Here is an 18,166-nt window from a genome sequence, read left to right on the forward strand (position 1 = left end):
GCTTCACTTGACTAACCTTAAAAAACAAAAGCAAAAACTAACCTCAGCAGATTTTTTTACTTTTTTTTTTTTTTTTTTTTTGAGACGGAGTCTCGCTCTGTCATCCAGGCTGGATGGAGTGCAGTGGTGTGATCTCAGCTCACTGCAACCTCCACCTCCTGGGTTCAAGCGATTCTCCTGCCTTGGTCTCTTGAGTAGCTGGGATTACAGGCACGCATCACCACACTCAGCTAATTTTTGTATTTTTAGTAGAGACAGTCTCACCATGTTGACCAGGCTGTTCTCGAACTCCCGACCTCAGGTGATCCGTCCACCTCGGATTCCCAAAATGCTGGGATTATAGGTGTGAGCCACCGCTCCCGGCCTAATCTCAGCATTTTAAACACCGAACACATCAGAATGGTTGAAAGGAAGAAAGCCCGGCACTGGTGAGGAAATGCAGTGGTTTGAACCCTCAGGTGTTCCTGGCGAGGTTGTAAATGAGGCTCGCCACTTTGGAAAGCCGTCTGGCAGCGTCGGCCGAAGCTGACCGAGTGCGTGTGCTCTGATTGAGCAATTCCCCGGATGGAGATGCTTCCGTGGGTCCCTCGCCACGGCCCGCTTAGGGATGCTTCCAGTGGCACCACTCGTAACCGCCCCAGACTGGGCAAAACCCATCTTCTATTTATCAACAACATGATGGATGAATAAAGCGGTCTCTTCAGTACAGTGAAATACGGCAGAGCAACATGACTGAGTAAACTGGTTCGGAGGAGCCACAGACACACCTGAGCGGTCGGCTGGGCACTTAGGGAGGCCAAGGCAGGAGGATCACTTGAGCTCAGGAGCTCCAGACCAGCCTGGGTGACATAGCAAGACCACCCCCACATCGTCTTTCCAAACATACCTTTTTTTAAATTAGCCAGGCCTGGTGGTGTGCACCTGTGGCTCCCAGCTACTCGGGAGGCTGAGGCAGGAGAATCGTTTAGGCACGGGAGGTCTGCAGTGAGCTGTGATCGTGCCACTGCACTCCAGCCTGGGTGACAGAGTAAGACCCTGCCATAAATTTAAATAATAAAAGAAAATAAAATAAATAAGGCCAGGCGTGGTGGCTGACGCCTGTAATCCCAGCAGTTTGGGAGGCTGAGGTGGGTGGATCACCTGAGGTCAGGAGTTCGAGACCAGCCTGGCCACCACAGTGAAACCCCATCTCTACTAAAAATAGAAAAATTAGCCAGGCGTGGTGTAAAAATATAAAAATTAGGCAACTACTCAGGAGGCTGAGACACATGAATCACTGGAGCCCGGGAGATGGAGCTTGCGGTGAGCCAAGATCACGCCACTGCACCCCAGCCTGGGCGACAGAGCAAGACCCCATCTCTAAATAGATAAATAAATAAGATAAGATATAAAATACTCCTGAAAGGGCAGGTGGAGCTGAAGGAGTCGGGTGCGAGGAGCGTGTCTGCAGGGCTGGAAGTGTGGCGGGACCTGCCGTGGTGCCCGGACGGGCCTCGGGGCTCCTGAGCTGCCCCGGCCCACATTCTGGTTCTTGTTCTTGGGACTGGGTACACAGGCGTGTTCCTCGGGGGAAGCTGGTTGGGCTGTGTGTGTCAGATGTGTGGTTTTCTGTGTGCACGGAAAGGAGGCAGCAGCGATTCTCAGGATCTCTGCCTCTCCCTGCTCAGCTGGGCGGGGATATTTCTAGAACGTTGAAAACAGGAGTTCTCCTGGCTGGGGAAACTAGGCCGAGCTGAGGGCAGGAACCTCGTGCTGGAAAGGGGGCCCCAGCCTCTCACCCAGCTCGGCAGCCCGGCCCGAGCGCCCCTGCGGAAGATGGTCAGGCCCGAGTCTGCAGGGACAGCCCGGGGAGGCGGGGGACAGCGCCAAGGGTCTTCCAGAAGCAGCCGGGCCTCCCCACGCTGAGGCCGGGAAGCGCCCGCCCTGCGCCCCGCATCCTAAGTAGAGCGTCTACAGGAGACGCGGAGAGACAGCGGCGTTGGAAGGAGCAGACCAGGGCCGCGGGCTGCTTCTTGTAAAGGGCCAAGCCGTGAGGACTTCGGGCTCTGTGGCCGCTTTTGTCTTGGTCTCATCTCCTTCTTTGTTTTGTTCTTCTCAAAGGCTTTAAAAACGTGAAAACCATTTCTAGCTTGGGGGCCCTGTAAAAATAGACCTTGCTGGCCCTAGTTTGATGACTCCTGAAACAGACAATTCAGGGAGAAGCTTGGTGAAAAAGTCACTTATAGCCTCATAAAAATAAGACAAGATATATAGTATCCATAAAATAATAATAAGATTCTATCCATAAGAGAATAAGAGGAGTCTTGGAAAATAAAACTGTGGAAGCAGAAATAAAAAGCTGTGCAGCGGGTGGGAAGAAAACTCCCCGGACCACTAGAGTGGAGAGTGAGGAGCGGGCAGAGAGAGAGGGCGGAGGGATGCGGGGGTAGGCAGGGGAGTAAGAAGGCAGAAAAAGAGACAGGGAGGAGAGCAGGAGAAGGGAGGAAGAAAGGGAGAGGGAGGAGGAGGGGAGAGAGACAGGAAGGAATGACAGGAGAGGGAGGAGGGAGGGGAGAGAGACAGGGAGGGACAGGGAGAAGGAGAGGCAGGAGGGAGGGGAGAGAGAAAGGAGAGGGAGGAAGGAGGGGAGAGAGAGACAGGGAGGGAAAGGAGAGGGAGGGGACAGAGAAGGAGAGGGAGGAGGAAGGAGAGAGAGACGGAGTGGGGGAGAAGGAGAGGGAGGAAGGAGGGAAGAGAGAGACAGAGGGAGAGAGAGGAGAGGAAGGAGGAGGGGAGAGAGAGACAGCGGCAGGGGGAGGAGGAGGGGAGAAAGAGACAGAGGGAGAGAGAGGAGAGGGAGGAGGAGGGAAGAGAGTTCTGTTCCCTTGAAGCTGATATCTTGGCCCCAACCTCTGGCCCCCTCTGACACCAACCCTGGACCAAGCACAGAAGTGGGAGTAGAGAAGGTTCTAGGAACTCACAATCAAACAGAACCACCCCCGGGCAAACCAGAGGCTTTCTTGAAGTGGTGGTGGGGGCTGGCGGTGTTGGAGGAGGACATGCCAAGGCTGGGGGGCGGCCAGTGCTGTGCCCTCGTCCTTCCCGCACGACGCCCGAGACACTGATTGTCCTTCAGTGTGGACATCTGGTAGCCACAGCCCAGGCCCCTGGATGTGGGCAGAAAAACACATGGGAGAGAAAGAGAGAGAGGAAGCAAAGGTGAGAACAGAGGGGACCCATCGGCGAGGCCAACATCCAAACAGTGGGAGTCCAGAAAGAGCCAGCAGAGGGGCGGAGGGCACGGGGAAGGCAGGTGCAGGCAGTTTCCAGAGCCGCACATCAGCGGGCAGGAGCTGCTACCAAGACTGGGCTTGCACGGAAACTCAGCATCCCAGGACTTCAGGACGATGGGCACAGAGAACCCACAGGCTTCCAGACAAGAATCGGTACAAGGCGGATCCTGAAGATCTGCACTCAGGATGCTTTTGGACGAGCAGCACAGGAGTCACAGGACAAAGCAGCACCTGAAGACTCCGAATGGTGACGTCCTCTGACCTGGAGTTCTGTGCCAGCCAGATGACCAGTCCAGCGTGGAGGTGAAGACAGTTCCAGCAGGCAGGGTAGCCGTTTTCCTGCGATGCGCCCCTTTTGGGAAGCTACTAGAAGATCTATTCCGTAGAAACAGGACAAACCAGAGAGCTGAAGAAATGGGATTCCAGAAAATAAGAACCGGCTGGGAGCCGGGGAAGGGAACCCCAGAAGGACGATGACAGAGGTCCCAGGGGGCCACAGAGGCTGTTTAATTTTATTGAAGGAATCCACCCTTTCCTTACATGTAGGCTTTCTGTCTTGCCTACGACGTTTTCCCGGGCCAGGCGCAGTGGCTCATACCTGCAATTCCAACACTTTGGGAGGCTGAGGCAGGAGGATCACTTGAGGCCAGGAATTTGAGACCAGCCTGGAGTTTGAGACCAACATAGTGAGACCCCCATCTCTACCAAAAAAAACCACAACTAGCTGGACATGATGGTGCAAGCCTGTGGTCCCAGCTATTCAGGAGGCTGAGGTGCAGGATTACTTGATCCTGGGAGGTCGAGGCTGCGGTGAGCTATGATTGAGCCACTGCACCCCAACCTGGGTGACAGCGTGAGACTCTGTCTCAAAAAACAAACAAACAAATGCTTTCCCTGCCTCCTGTCACCTAAATGATGAATGCCCCTGCCTTCCAGTCAGGTTTTTAGCCGACTTGATTGACTTCTTTTACACTGTTGGAGGCAGGAATCTGATTTCACTATTCATTTCCCAGTAGTGGTTTCTCTGGTTGGCGGCCGCCATGTGAGGCGGGCCCTTGCTTGAGGCAGGGGTGGGTTCCCTGGGCAGGGGGTTCCCGATGGCACCAGCTGGCCTCTCCCTGGAGCAACTGCCCTAGGAAGTGCCAGGGGTGAACTGCTGCAGTGACACCGTCCCTCTCACAGATGGTCCCTGGTGGGAGTGAAGACCACAGGGCCCCTCAGCTGGCTACCCCTGGCTACCCATGGAGGCCATCCCTCCTTGGGCTGGGGTCTGCACCCAGAGACCTGTGACCATGAGCTCCTTCTTGTCACTCAGATGAGCTGGACAGCCCTGCGGGCCGCGTTCCCCGCCCTGAGCCCAGCACAGCTGCACCGACTGCTGACTCACTACCAGCTGGCCTCGGCCATGGGCCCCGTGAGCACCTGGGAGCCGGGGGCCCAGGACAGCCCTGAGGCCTTCAGGTCAGGTAAGCTCTGCCCCAGGGCAGGAGAGGGCTGGGGACTCCAGAGACTCGCCCTGAGGCTGAAGGCAGCACGCTCTCATCCCATCTGAAGTGGAGTGTGGGGGCCCTCTCTCCTGGGGACCTCCCTAGAGGTCCTCCACTGGGAGGACCCCCTGCCCCCTCCCCCACCTGGGGATCCAGGGAACTCCTCCGTGGGGGAGTCAAGGAGCCGAGAGTCCATGCCCAAGTTCCAGACTCCAGGCTCAGGTCCAAGGCCCCCTCATTCCCTCACGGAGCCGGAGGATGGGGCCTCCCCGTGTTGTGTGGCTGCCCAGGAAGGGAGCAGCGGTGGCACACAGCCGTGGGGAAGCATCCCTGAGCACATGAGCCATGTATGTGCACACGCACGCACACGTGTCCATACGGAGGGGTCTGTGTGCATATATATGTGTACACACATACATAGGGGTGAATTTTATTTTATCTTTTTTTAATTTATTTTTTTTTTTGAGACAGAGTCTCGCTCTGTCATCCAGGCTAGAGTACAGTGGCGCAGTCTTTGCTCACTGCAACCTCTGCCTCCCAGGTTCAAGCGACTCTCCTGCCTCCAGAGTAGCTGGGATCACAGGTGCTTGCCACCACGCCTGGCTAATTTTTGTATTTTGAGCAGAGACGGGTTTCACCATCTTGGCCAGGCTGGTCTCGAACTCCTGACCTAGGTGATTCACCCACCTCAGCCTCCCAAAGTGCTGGGATTACAGACGTGAGCCACCGTGCCTGACCAACGATGCATTTTATTGATTGATTGATTGATTGATTGATCGAGACAGAGTCTCGCTGTGTCACCCAAGCTGGAGTGCAGTGGGACGATCTTGGCTCACTGCAACCTCTACCTCCTGGGTTCAAGCGATTCTCCTGCCTCAGTCTCCCAGGTAGCTGGGATTATAGGTGCGTGCCACCACGCCTGGCTAATTTTTGTGTTTTTGGTAGAGACTAGGTTTCACCATGTTGGCCAGGCTGCTCTTGAACTCCTGACCTCAGGTGATCCGCCTGCCTGGGCCTCCGAAAGTGCTGGGATTACAGGTGTGAGGCACCGCGCCCGCCAGGGGTGCATTTTAATGTGAGATTATACACACGTCTCCCATCATTCGCATTATGTATAATACATCAACAAAACAGAGTACGGGATGGTGGGAGGCACAGAGGCGACGGGGCCTTGGATGCCGTTCCGTGGCCCCCGGTCACCTGGCACTGGGCCTGGAGAGCATCTCTGAACAGGACCCCTGGCTCCACCTGACACCTTTTAAGTCCTCCCTCCTCATTGATTCATTTCTGTGGCCTGAATTCTGTGCTGGGGGCTAGGAGCTCAGTACGCACGCACTCTTCTGTCGCCTGAAAAGTGCTCGCGTTCCAGGGGACAGAGAACAGCCCGCACACAGGCCGTTTGGGTCCCGTGATTCCTGCAGGGAGGCAGTCGGCTCCGGCCCTGGCAGCACCTGGGAGAGCTTGCGTCCAGCTCAGTGGGGCTGGGGGAGCTCCAGTTACCTGGGGACACCATCAGAAACCAGTGGGGCAGAGACAGACCCAGTGCGGAGCCACTCAGTGGGGCTGGAGGGTTCCTGGCTACAAGGCCTTGTTCTCAGTCCTGAGCAGCTCGGACGTCACACCGGGTGGTCAGCGAGGATTCAGAAGGGATGAGTCCTAGGGTGGGTCCAGTTACTGTGGCCAGGATCCCAGCCTCCTGTGTCCACAGGTCAGGGGACTCAGAGCTCAATCTGCTGGCCCCTGGGTTCCCACACCGTTGGGCGGGGTGGCCTGGCGAGGGAGGCAGCTTCTCCTGTGGCCATCACGGGCATCCTCTCTGCCCCACAGAGGATGTCCTGGAGTCCTACGAGAACCCCCCACCCATCGTCCTGCCCAGCGAGGGCTTCCAGGTGGACTTGGAAGCCGACTGCCTGGACGACAGCATCTACCAGCACCTGCTGTACATCCGCCACTTTCTGTGGGGCCTGCGGAGCAGAGCCAGCCCCGGCAGCCCTGGCAGTGGGGCCCCCCAGCCAGCGTGCCCCGAGGTATCCAGGGAGGGGGCCCAGCCAGCATGCCCCGAGGTACCCGGGGAGGGGGCCCAGCCAGCGTGCCCTGAGGTACCCGGGGAGGGGACTCATCCAGCGTGCCCTGAGGTACCCGGGGAAGGGGCCCAGACAGCATGCCCCTAGGTGCAAGAGGACAGGAGAGGGCCTGGGAGCTGGGCTGGGGACAGCAGGCCAGAGCTCTGGGAACCCCGGGAGTCCTGGTCCACCGCAGGCCGTGCTTACCGATGGCGGGGAAGCCCTTTGCCTCTTGCACGTCTCAGGCTGCACAGGCTGCCAGGAGTCCTTTTCTGACTTCTGCCCCCACAGCCTGGCGGCCCTTCTGCCTGCAGGCTGCCCAGTTGCCCAAGTGCTGTGCCCACCGGGCCACCTCTCCTCTGCCTGAGTTGTCACCCTTCCTCTCCCCAGGGTATGCACCACGCGATCCCTGACGGGCATCCAGAGGCCCCGAGCTGCCCCCTGGCTTCCAGGGACCCTGGCCCAGCAGCCCGGGAAGCTGCCCCAGAGCGTACTCTTCCCTTGAGGGGGGCTCCCTGGGCACAGGCACCCCCTGGAAGGCAACCCAGCCGTGGGGGCTCCCAGGCTGGCCCCCCGCACACGGACTCGTCCTGCTTGCTCACGCCTCCCAGCACTCCACTCGGCCCTGAGCCTGGGGACCCCGACTGGGCAGAGTCTGGCGGCCCCTGCGGAAAAGTGCTCCCAGAAAGGCAGAGGAACGGACCCAGCGGCCTCCGGGGCGCAGCTCTGGAAGGTGAGGCCTGCCTGGTGCTCAAGCGGGAACCCACCCCAGACCCACACAGCACCGTGATGGCCGGTCCCCTGGGGTCATTCCACCTTTGGGGTCCTGGCTTTCAGTACCTGCCCCACAGACACCTGCAACCTGGGATGGGGCCAGATGGAGAGGACTCAGGGCAGCTCAGCCCCCCAGGAGCTGGGCCACACGGTTGCTCAGTCGCTGACACGTCTTGGGCAGATACTCTTTGTGATCTCGGAGAGAGAGGGTCTAGAAAGCGGCTCAGAGTCACTCCTGCACCAGGCGGAGGAAGGGATGTCTGAGCCAGTGGAGAGGATGTGCTGAAGGGGAACCCAGAGGTCTTCAGGGAGGAGGTGGAGCTGGAGCCTTCTGGGGCAGGGCCTGTGTGTGCCTGTGTGTGCCTGTGTGCTTGTGCGTGTGGATAGGTGTGTTCACAGGTGCATGGGTGTGCTGGTGCGTGTGTGCATGGGTGTGTGCGTGGATGTGCTTGTGTGTCCATCTCTGTGTGCCTGGGTGTCTGCATGGTGTGCACTGTGTGTGCATCTGTGCGCATGGGTGTGTGTGCATGGCTGTAAGTGCACGTGTGCATGGGCATGCTTGCACGTGTGTGCATGGTTGTGAGTGTATGTGTGCATGAGTGTGCTTGCACAGCCGGGCTAGGCTGGGGAGGGCACTGAGGGTGCGGCAGCCCAAGTGGCCCTGGCCCCGTGTGAGGGGGTTGGGTGTGCCCTGCAGGAGTGAAGTGTCCTGGGTGCGTGTGCAGAGTTCAGAGTGTCCCCTGTGGCTTGGGGCCACTTGGCAGAGCTGGGTCCCAGGCAGGCCACCTGCTCAGGGGCACAGCTCGTCTCTGACCCAAGTGCTCCCGCGGCGGGATCGCCATTATGGAGAGGGCAGAAGCTGGTGGCCCTCAGGGCAGGTGCTTGGGCTGGGCTGGGCTAGGGCCTGGGGCTCCAGTCTGGTCAGCGGTGGGAACCCTTGGGGTGCACATGGTCACATCTGGGTGTGGAGGGAGGAGGAGGAAGAAGCGCAGAGATTGCTGAGGAGGCAGCACAGAACCACTTGGGGCCCCAGAGCCGGAAAACAGCCGTCCCCCAGAGGGGCCAGTGTCCTGGGGCTGCAAGGGGCGGGGACTGAGGTGCTCCTTCAGGGGACGTGGGGGTGTCGTTCACAGGCAGACCCTGACCCTAGTGTCTGGGTCCTCGGTCACATTGTGCCTGAACAGTGTCTCCTGGGAGCCACAGGAGGCTGTCCAATCCCTAACCTCCTGCAAAGGCAGCCAGGCCAGAACATTCTGTTCCTCATCTTGACTCCTGGCGCCTCACTCCCACCCACCTTTCCCGGCCCCCACCCAGGAGACTCTGCAGCCCCTGAGGGCGAGTCCCCTCCAGCCCCGTCCAGTCGCAGCTCCAGCACCGAGGACTTCTGCTACGTCTTCACCGTGGAGCTGGAACGAGGCCCCTCTGGGCTGGGGATGGGCCTGATCGACGGGATGGTGAGAGGCCCAGGACCCCCACCCCACCCCCGTGCAGGCTGCCTGGCTTCTGCCGTTCATGCGAGCCTGGCTGCAGCTTGCGTGGCCACATGGCTACAGGAAGGCCTTCGGGGAGGAGAGTGGGGTGGTCCCTGCAGCTGGGACGGAGGACCTGGCCTATCCAACGGCCGTGCCCCCTGGGCCTGCTGTCTCTTGCCTCTGTCCTCAAGCCTTTGGGGTCTGTCCTGGGCCTGTGGGGACTGTGGTGTCCACTGCTTTTCTGGAGGGACACGTGAAACCATGAGTGGGCCTGGCTGGATGCCAGGCAGGGGCCTGTAGGTGCCAAGGGAGGGGCTGCGGGGGTCCTCGCTGGGGACAGTGAGAGTCAGGGGCCTGCAGAGCTCTGAGGCCTCTGCTTGTCCCCAGCACACACGCCTGGGCGCCCCTGGGCTCTACATCCAGACCCTGCTCCCGGGCAGCCCTGCAGCGGCCGATGGGCGCCTGTCGCTAGGGGACCGTATCCTGGAGGTGAACGGCAGCAGCCTCCTGGGTCTTGGCTACCTGAGGTACCCCTATCGCATGCACGCCCGACCCTTCCTCCCAGACGCCCTGCTCAGGGGAGGGGACCTGGGGTAGCAGGAGAGGCCCGGCTGCACCCTGTGGGGCTCCCCTGGTGCCCTCCTCTCCAACCCCCACCTCTGGCGTGGATTTCAGAGCCGTGGACCTGATCCGTCACGGCGGGAAGAAGATGCGGTTCCTGGTTGCCAAGTCTGACGTGGAAACAGCCAAGAAGATCCACTTCCGCACACCCCCCTAGGGGGACTGCGAGGACACCCCCACACGCCCGGCGCCCGGTCCTGCCCGGTGACACGGGGCTTCCTCCCGCCTTCATCCCTGTTTTGTAACTGACCAAGTCGGGTCCCAGGTGGGGAGCCTCACCTTGGGGACACGCCTGTTGATAACATGCATCTCAGTGTAGGTTTTATTTATATGGTAGATGATGCGACGTTGTGATGTTTGTTACAGAGCTTTTATGTTTAAAGACTTTAATGGAGAAGTACGGATTCAATAAACTATTTTTCCCGTTCTTAGAGGGTGACCTGCTGGGGTCTCATCTCAGGTAGCAGGCGTGGACCGCTCGGAGGGGCTGCAGGGGCTGCCCGTGGCCTCTGCCTGCCACCGGCACGGGGGAATGCAGCAACTGCTGTTATCAGGGGATCATCTGAACCGATTCTCCCTGCCCCCGCCCCGCCCAGACACAGGGCACTGCCGGAAGCAGCTCCAGGAGCCCCTCACAGCTGGAGCAGGGACCAGACCTGGCACAGAGGCCACTGGGCTTCTGATCCCGCTGCTCAGCACAGGCCCCAGAGAAAGGTCTAGACACCCAGGGGCTGGAAAGTGGACGGGCCTTTCCCAAGCCCAGCCTGGGCCCTGCCTCCTCTCCCAGGACTCCTGCTCCCTCCCGAGTTCCTCTCCCCTAAGAAAGCCACCAGCTTGGCCCTAATACCAGGCTGGTGGCCGCAGGCCCTTAATCCTCGCCCTCCGGCCCTAACCTGGGCAGGAGGCCGGCGTCCCTCTCCACCAGCCAGCTGACCGTGCGCAGGACCGGCCTCGCAGTGACAGCCTGGGTAGTTGGGCATCTTCAGCGGGGTCAGCAGCACCGTGGACTGGGTGCGGGCGGCTTCCACGCCCTCCTCGCTGTGGTGGAACTGGTGGCCCAGGGTCATCTTTGATAGCAACAGAGAGACCCTGGGGAAGAGGGTCCCAGCCAGTCAGTTGCAGATGCTTCCCTCACGGGGACAGAGGTCCGCGCGGGGTCCCCAAATTGGTGTCCTGGGTCCGTCCCAGGCCCTGGGCCTCGTGCAGCCCCACGCTGCCCCCTGGTGTGCGCTACTGCGAGGTGCAGCGCGTCCGGCCCAGTTCTGTGTGCGGCACCCCATTGCGCCTGGCTCCAAAAGGCGACCACTGCCAGGTTCCAAAAATACTGGATAAAATATATATATATAAAATGTGTGTGTATATATATTTAAGATGTTATATATAAAATAATTTATATAATAATTTGTATATTATATATTATATGTAATATATTCATATCTTTTATAAATATATAAATATTTATTTAATTTTTTTATGAGACACAGTCTCGCTCTGTCACCCAGGCTGGAGTGCAGTGGTGCGATCTCAGCTCACTGCAACCTCCGCTTCCCAGGTTCAAGCAATTCTGCTGCCTCAGTCTCCTGAGTAGCTGGGACTACAGGCACACGCCACCACGCCTGGCTAATTTTAATTTAGTATTTTTAGTAGAGACGGGGTTTCACCATGTTGGCCGGCCAGGCTGATTTCGAACTGACATCAAGTGATCTGCCCGCCTAGACCTCCCAAAGTGCTGGGATTACAGGCATGAGCCACCGTGCCTGGCCTTGTTCTCTTTCTTTTCCGAGAATTCCCACAGCATGTGTGTTAGCACTGCTGAGAGTGTCTCACAGCTCTGGACCATCTGCATTTCTGGACCTGGTGCAGATCCCAGGATGCTGGACTCGGATTTGATGCCTTACAGTGGAAGGGGGTTGAGTATATTTTTTATGTGGGAGGGGTGTGGACTGTAGTGGCCAGAGGAAAGACAGTGGCAAGGCATTTCCAAAAGTGGCCACCAACAGTTCCTCCCACAAAGAGAAGGGGCTTATCTCTTCTTCTCTGCAATATTCTCCGACCTTCTGACTTGCTCCGAACAATAGGATGCAGCGTAAGTGATATTCTGGGACTTCCAAGCCAGACTCAAGGGCCTTTGGCTTCTGTTTTCATGCTCCTGGAACTCAGCATCCATGGAAGGACGTTCTTGGCTTCAACCCAAGGAAGGGAGGCCCCGTGAAGTCCGGGAGGCCCAGCCAGCCCCTGGCCACTGGAGCGCCCAGCTGAGGTGCAGGACTCTTGAGGGCTGCCACTGTATGCTGACCATCCAGGCGAATGCAGTCCCACGAGTGATCCCACGTAGTGGGATCCTACGTAGAACAGAACAACTTCTCAGCTGGGCCCCAGACAATCCACAACACTTTGAAAAGTAACACTTCTTATGGGTGTTTTGTTTTTTGGGTTGGTTGGTTTGTTTTAATGGAGTTTCACTCTTGTCACCCAGGCTGAAGTGCAGTGGTGCAATACGGCTCACTGCAACCTCCGCCTCCCAGGTTCAAGTGATTCTCCTGCCTCAGCCTCCTGACTGGGATTACAGGCACCCGCCACCACACCCAGCTAATTTTTGTATTTTTAGCAGAGACCAGGTTTCACCAGGTTGGCCAGGCTAGTCTCAAAACTCCTGACCTCAGGTGATCTGCCCGCCTTGGCCTCCCAAAGTGCTGGGATGACAGGCGTCAGCCACCGCGCCCGGCCTGTTTTTGTGTTTTAAAAGCATTTTATTTTGACATAATTATAGATCCAAAGGAAGCTGCAAAAATAGCAGAGTCCCGTGTACCTCCACCAACTTCTCCCACTGCTGCATGGCAGCAAAACCTGAAAACTGACATTGACTTGTTACTATTAATATACCAGTTATGCTTGGTGCATATTCAGTTGTCACCACTTTTTAAATTAAAATGAAATTCACATACAGTTAACTATTTAAAGTTATAATTCAGTGGCAAGTAGCACGTTCACAGTGTTATGCAACCATCACCACTGTCTAGTTTTAAAACATTGTTGTCACTTCCCAAGGGGAAAACATGCCTCCCCATTCCCTTCTGCCCCTAGGCCCTGGCAACCACGAACCCACTTTCTGCCTCTGTGGCTACACCTCTTGTGGATATTTCATGTGTTATCAGAAAAGGGTCCTGATCCAGACCCCAAGAGAAGGTTCTCGAACCTCGAGCAAGGAAAAATTCAGGGCAAGTCCATAAAGTGAAAGCAAGTTTATTAAGAAAGTAAAGAAACAAAACAACCGGGCGCAGTGGCTCATGCCTATAATCCCAGCACTTTGGGAGACCGAGGTGGGAGGTCAGGAATTCGAGACCAGCCTGGCCAACATGGTGAAACCCCGTCTCTACTGAAAATACAAAAATTAGCCGGGCATGGTGGCACGTGCCTGTAATCCCAACTACTTGGGAGGCTGAGGCAGGAGAATCACTTGAACCCGGGAGGCAGAGGGTGCAGTGAGCTGAGATCATGCCATTGCACTCCAGTCTGGGCGACAGAGCAAGATTCCGTCTCAAAACAAAAAAGAAAAAGAACAATGGCCACTCCATAGGCAGAGCAGCAGCATGAGCTGCTAGACTGAGTATACTTATAGTTATTTCTTGATTATATGCTAAACAAGGGGTGGATTATTCATGAGTTTTCTAGGAAAGGGATGAAGATTTCCCAGAACTCAAGAGTCCTTCACCTTTTTAGACTACATAGGGTAACTTCCTGACGTTGCCATGGCATTTAGAAACTGTCAGTGCGCTGGTGGGAGTGTCTTTTAGCATGCTAATGCATGATAATTAGCGGCTAATGAGCAGCGAGGATGACTGGAGATCACCGTGGTTGCTGTCTTGGTGCAGAAGCTACACCCTGGTTGCAGCTTCTCTATAGCATCCTGTTTTATCAGGAGCGTCTTCAGGACCTGTATCTTGAACCTGTACCTTGCGCTGACCTCCTGTCTCATCCCCTAAGAACGCCTATCCTCCTGGGAATGCAGCTCCACAGGTCTCAGCCTGGTTTTACCCAACCCCTATTCAAGATGGAGTTGCTCTGGTTCCCACGCCTCTGACATGAGTCATGCAGTATGTGGCCTTGGGTCTGGATTCTTTCACTTAGCATATAATGTTTCTAAGTTTCATCATCTTTTCTGCAAATCTGAGACTATTCTAAAATTTCAAAGTTTATTTTTAAAAATTGAGAGCTGGTAAGCTTTGCCCCTTTCCCAGTTGCCTCCTGGAGGCCACCTGGAGGCCGCTCCTCCCTAGGCTGGGGACGTGCCCTCGGAGTCCTGTGGCCATGAGCTCCTTCTTGTCACTCAGATTAGTGGGACGGCCCCGCAAACCACACTCCCCGTCCTAAGCCCGGCGCAGTTGCATGGGCTGCGGACTCAGCACCAGCTGACCTGGGCGGTGGCCCCATGAATGCCTGGCAGCTGGGAGCCAGGACAGCCCCGACGCCTTCCGGTCAGGGAAGCCCCGCCCCAGGGCAGGAGGGGAGCTGGGGACTCAGTGGGAGACTCATTCCGAGGCTAGGCTAGGGACAGCCCCGCGCTCTCTGAGTTTCAGGATGGGCCCACCAGCGCCCCCAGACACCCTGCTGCAGACTGGGTCGTGCACCGCGCGGGGAAGCGATCCTGAGACCCGCGCACGTGCATGCACGTGTGCACGCACGCCCTGGTGTGCACAGTTCTACACGTGCACTGCTGTGTTTCCACGTGGAAACACAAACACAGCGCTGCGGAAGGAAGCGCCTGCCAGCGCCAGCCTTTCCTGCGACCCCAGCTCCGCGACCCTGGGCTGTCCTGGGGCCAGCCTGCTCCGCTGCGGGGGACACCACTCGCCCTGGAGCTCGGAACGCGACCCCAGGCCCAGGCTGCGGGGCGGGCGAGCGCCTCCTGGGCTGGAACCTGGCGGTGAGGACCCCGCGGGTTCGGCCTGGGCGTCTGGGGAGCTCCTGTGCCCGCACGGTGTCCCCTGCTCCGCCCCTTGCGCGTCACTCGCCCCCTCCCCCCGTAGTCCTGAGGCTAGGCAAGGGGCAGGACCCCGCAGCCGCCTTCAGTGCGTGGTTTCTTAGCCGCGGAGCGATGGGGGACCCGGGGCGGGGCCGAGGCTGGAGGGAGGCGGGCGGGGCCAGAGCAAAAGCGGGGACCGAGGGCGGAGCCAGAACTGGGAGTGAGTCTGGGGGCGGGGCGCGAGGCTCGCGGGGCGGCGGCGCCCCCTGGCGGCTGAGCCCGTCCCAGGCACCGGGCGGAACGTGGGACGCAGCTGTGCCTCGATGGCCCGGCGGGTAGGAGCACAAGGCCCAGGAAGGTGGCGGGGCCGGGGCCGCACAACCAGGCACCTCCCCTTCGCGCGAATCCAGTGCTCTGAGCTCCACTCAGGTGGCTCCCTGGGACTTTCCCTCAGAATGGCCAGAGGCTGCAGCCTGCACAGGCGACAGCGCCTGCAGCCGTCCCCGGCCCCTTTCCTTCATCTTCAAGCTATTCAAGGGCATCAAAAAGGGCACTGACCAAGCGCACCACCCAGCGCAGTGACCACCCCTGGGAACTCCCGTCACTGCCTTCTGAGCTGTGCACAAATGACCTGGTTTCTGCAGCAGCAGCGGCGCACTCGGCTGAGCCCCCAGGACTGGCAGCAGCTGCAGGGCCTCCAATCCCTGGCCCTCTCCCCAGGGTGCAAGGCAGGTAAGGCAACTGACTGCGCACTCTTCACACAGACGCTTATTAAAGGAGATTTATTTTTACTGCAGCTCTTTCTGCCCCTAAACTGTCCAAAAACAAAGACTAGGAAACAGCCCAAGCAGCCTCCACCCAGCCCGGCCACAGGGCCTCAGCCGCCAATCAGAGCCTCAGCCGCCAATCAGAGCCGCTCCATGGCTCCAGTTCAGCTCAGCTCAGCGTTGCCCAGGAGAAAAAGGCTCGGAGACAAAGCCCAGAGGGTGAGCAGGGGCCAGCCCCACGGGTCTGAGGGTGCCAAGAGCACCCTGGGCCTTGCCTCCTCTCCCAGAACTCCCTCGCCCTCTTCATCTGCACCGGCGTCCCTGGCCGCTGTCCCTTCATCCCGGCAGGAGGCCGACCTCCCTCTCCACCAGCCGGCTGACCGTGCGCAGGGCCAGGGGCAGCGCCGTGTTGACATCGCGGTGGTATCGGGGGCTGCACACCTCTGTGCTGGGTGTGAGCACAAACTGGGCCACACTGGGCATCTTCAGCAGGGTCAGCAGCTCCGTGGCCCGGGTGCAGATGGCTTCCGCACCCTCCTCGCCGTGCATGGAGCCGGTGGCTGGACTCTGAGTCAGGGTCCTCATCTTTGACAGCAACAGAGAGGCCCTGGGGAAGAGGGTCCCTACTGTCAGCTGCAGATGTTCCCCTCCCAGGGACAGGGGTCTGTGTGGAGGGACCAGGCCCTGAAGCGCCCAACAATGGCTTTAGCTCAGCAGGGCCACTCAGGACCTGCGCTGCTGCCACCATTTCAAGACACCTGGACGGGAAGACCTCACAAGCCACATCTCTTCCCCAGGAAAGTCCAAAGACTTCTCTCCCTCCCCGACCAGGCACCTGGGGATCAGGTCTTGGCTCCGGGAGGCCAGCTTCGTCAGGGTGGTCATCAGCGCGGTGACCACCTTGGGGGGACACCTGGGCAGGGCAGCAGAGGGGCGGCACTGGGTGACCTCGAACAGCAGGGCCTCCAGGGCTTCGAAGAACTTGTTGATCTGCTCCACAGTGCACCTCCGATCGTAGGCCACGGATAGGTACTCGCCGACGGCCCACACCTAGGCCCGGGGACAGAGGTCAGCCCCCACCCAGGCCTCCTGGGTCAGGAGCGGCCAGGGGAGGCCAGCGCCCGCCTTACCACACTGGTGACGAGGCTCGCCCTGCTGCGAAGGCCGTTCACGCTGCCCAGGAACTCCAGCAGGTCTCTTGCCAGCTCCACCACCAGGGAGGGCTTCAACGTACACAGGGCCAGGAACTGGGAGCTCAGCACACTGCAAAGAGAGCCGGGTCCATGCCTGCTCCATGCCTGCTCTGTGCAGACTCTGACCCCATCCCCACGCAGACTCCGTGCAGCCCTCTCACCCGGTCCCCACGCCTGCTCCACGCAGACCTCTGACCCCATCCCCACCCCAGCCACCCCTTTCAGGCCAAGGGCCTGGAGGGACCCAGGAAGCGTGTGAGTGGCAGGTGCAGGCTGCACCCTCAGATAGGGGGACGCAGATGACTGCCAGCCCTAGAGGAACTGTTCTCACTGGGGAGAAGGCTGGCACTGGCGCTGTCCTCAGGCCCGGGCTCAGAGTAGAACCAGGATGGGCCTGCGTGCATCAGGCCTTTGGAGAGAAGGACCCCAGGGGACAGGGTGTGGAAGAGGGACTTGAGCCAACCCTGAAGATGACAGGCTCGGCAGAGGGAGGGACAGGAGAATGTTCTTGAGAGGCAGAGAGGAAGCACCGGGGCTGCACATGGGGCTGTGGGTGGGGGTGGCAGGGTCTGAGGCTGCTGAGGGCCCACCTAGGAATGCAGCTGAAGCCACTGAAGGGGAAGGGGAACGGGAAGAGAAAGGGGAAGGGAAGGGGAGGGGAAAGAGAAGGGGAAGGAGAGGGGAAGGGGAGGTGAAAGGGAAGGGGAAGGGGAGGTGAAAGGGGAAGGGGAGGGGAAGGGGTCCAGGAGGCACCTGTCCAGGGATGGGGAGGTGGCGCGGGAGGGACCCACCTGTGTACACGGGCTGCATACCCCGGGGCCGGATAGAGTGAGTCGCTCCTGCCCAGGAGCAGCAGCGCCAGCTGGTTGATCAGGGCCCCGTCAGCCACCTGGGGATAAGGAGTGGGAGATAGGCTCAGCCCCACCCCCACTGCAAGCCCTAGGGTGGGGGATGAAGCCATGGTGAGGGTTGGGGGGCAGCTGAGGGACTGGAAACTCCTCGTCCACTGCCTTCCCAAACACCCAGGGACACAGAGACTCAGCTGGCAGCATCCGGGCACAGGGAGGGAATCCCCGGGCAGATCTGCGTGCCCCCCGCAGAGGCGCTGCTTCTGTTCCGCGGCTCCTCTGCTCTGCAAGGCTGGGGACACGTCTTGCTCAGCCAAGGGTGCGCCCAGGCGACACCCAGCCCTGTGCCCAGCGCCCTGCCGGCCTGCCCACCTCCCAGGCTCTCCTGCACTGGCGTCCGGCTTGTAGAGCTCCCCGAGGTGGGAAGCAGCAACGGTTGGGGAGGGCGGGGTACCAGCCTGTGGGAGCCTTTATTTTAGACTCAGATGCAGATGTTGAATTATCAGGGGCAGCAGGGGGACAAACTGCTCTGGCCCCCGCTGTGCCACCAGCGCCCAGGCCACTCACTCGCCCTGTCCTGGGGATGGGGGACAGGGCCTGCTGGGACAGGGGACGGGGCCTTCCAGGATGAAGGGGATGGGACAGGGGCTGGGGCCTGCTGGGATGAAGGGGATGGATGGGGGCCGGGGCCTGCCGGGATGAAGGG

General features: G+C 59.1%; 2 protein-coding genes across 3 annotated transcripts in view; one reads left to right on the forward strand and one right to left on the reverse strand.

Annotated features, from left to right (window-relative positions):
* The window catches only part of RADIL (Ras association and DIL domains), an 89,209-nt gene extending 79,089 nt beyond the window's left edge, over positions 1–10,120 (forward strand). For both annotated transcript variants that reach the window (XM_011976916.1, XM_011976917.1), the window contains 6 exons: positions 4,588–4,738; positions 6,587–6,786; positions 7,213–7,555; positions 8,911–9,050; positions 9,456–9,595; positions 9,744–10,120. In XM_011976916.1, coding sequence (XP_011832306.1) covers positions 4,588–4,738; positions 6,587–6,786; positions 7,213–7,555; positions 8,911–9,050; positions 9,456–9,595; positions 9,744–9,846 — 1,077 coding nt within the window. In that variant the 3' untranslated portion in view covers positions 9,847–10,120. The remainder of the gene's footprint in view (positions 1–4,587; positions 4,739–6,586; positions 6,787–7,212; positions 7,556–8,910; positions 9,051–9,455; positions 9,596–9,743) is intronic.
* Positions 10,121–15,718: 5,598 nt separating this feature from the next.
* The window catches only part of AP5Z1 (adaptor-related protein complex 5, zeta 1 subunit), a 21,231-nt gene continuing 18,783 nt past the window's right edge, over positions 15,719–18,166 (reverse strand). The window contains exons 13-16 of the mRNA XM_011976933.1: positions 17,404–17,501; positions 16,550–16,682; positions 16,255–16,469; positions 15,719–16,026 (exon numbers count right to left, since the gene is read on the reverse strand). Of these exons, the coding sequence (XP_011832323.1) occupies positions 15,756–16,026; positions 16,255–16,469; positions 16,550–16,682; positions 17,404–17,501 (717 nt within the window). The 3' untranslated portion in view covers positions 15,719–15,755. The remainder of the gene's footprint in view (positions 16,027–16,254; positions 16,470–16,549; positions 16,683–17,403; positions 17,502–18,166) is intronic.

Source organism: Mandrillus leucophaeus, unplaced genomic scaffold (genome assembly GCF_000951045.1).
Source record: "Mandrillus leucophaeus isolate KB7577 unplaced genomic scaffold, Mleu.le_1.0 Scaffold171, whole genome shotgun sequence".
Classification (NCBI taxonomy): Eukaryota; Metazoa; Chordata; class Mammalia; order Primates; family Cercopithecidae; genus Mandrillus; species Mandrillus leucophaeus.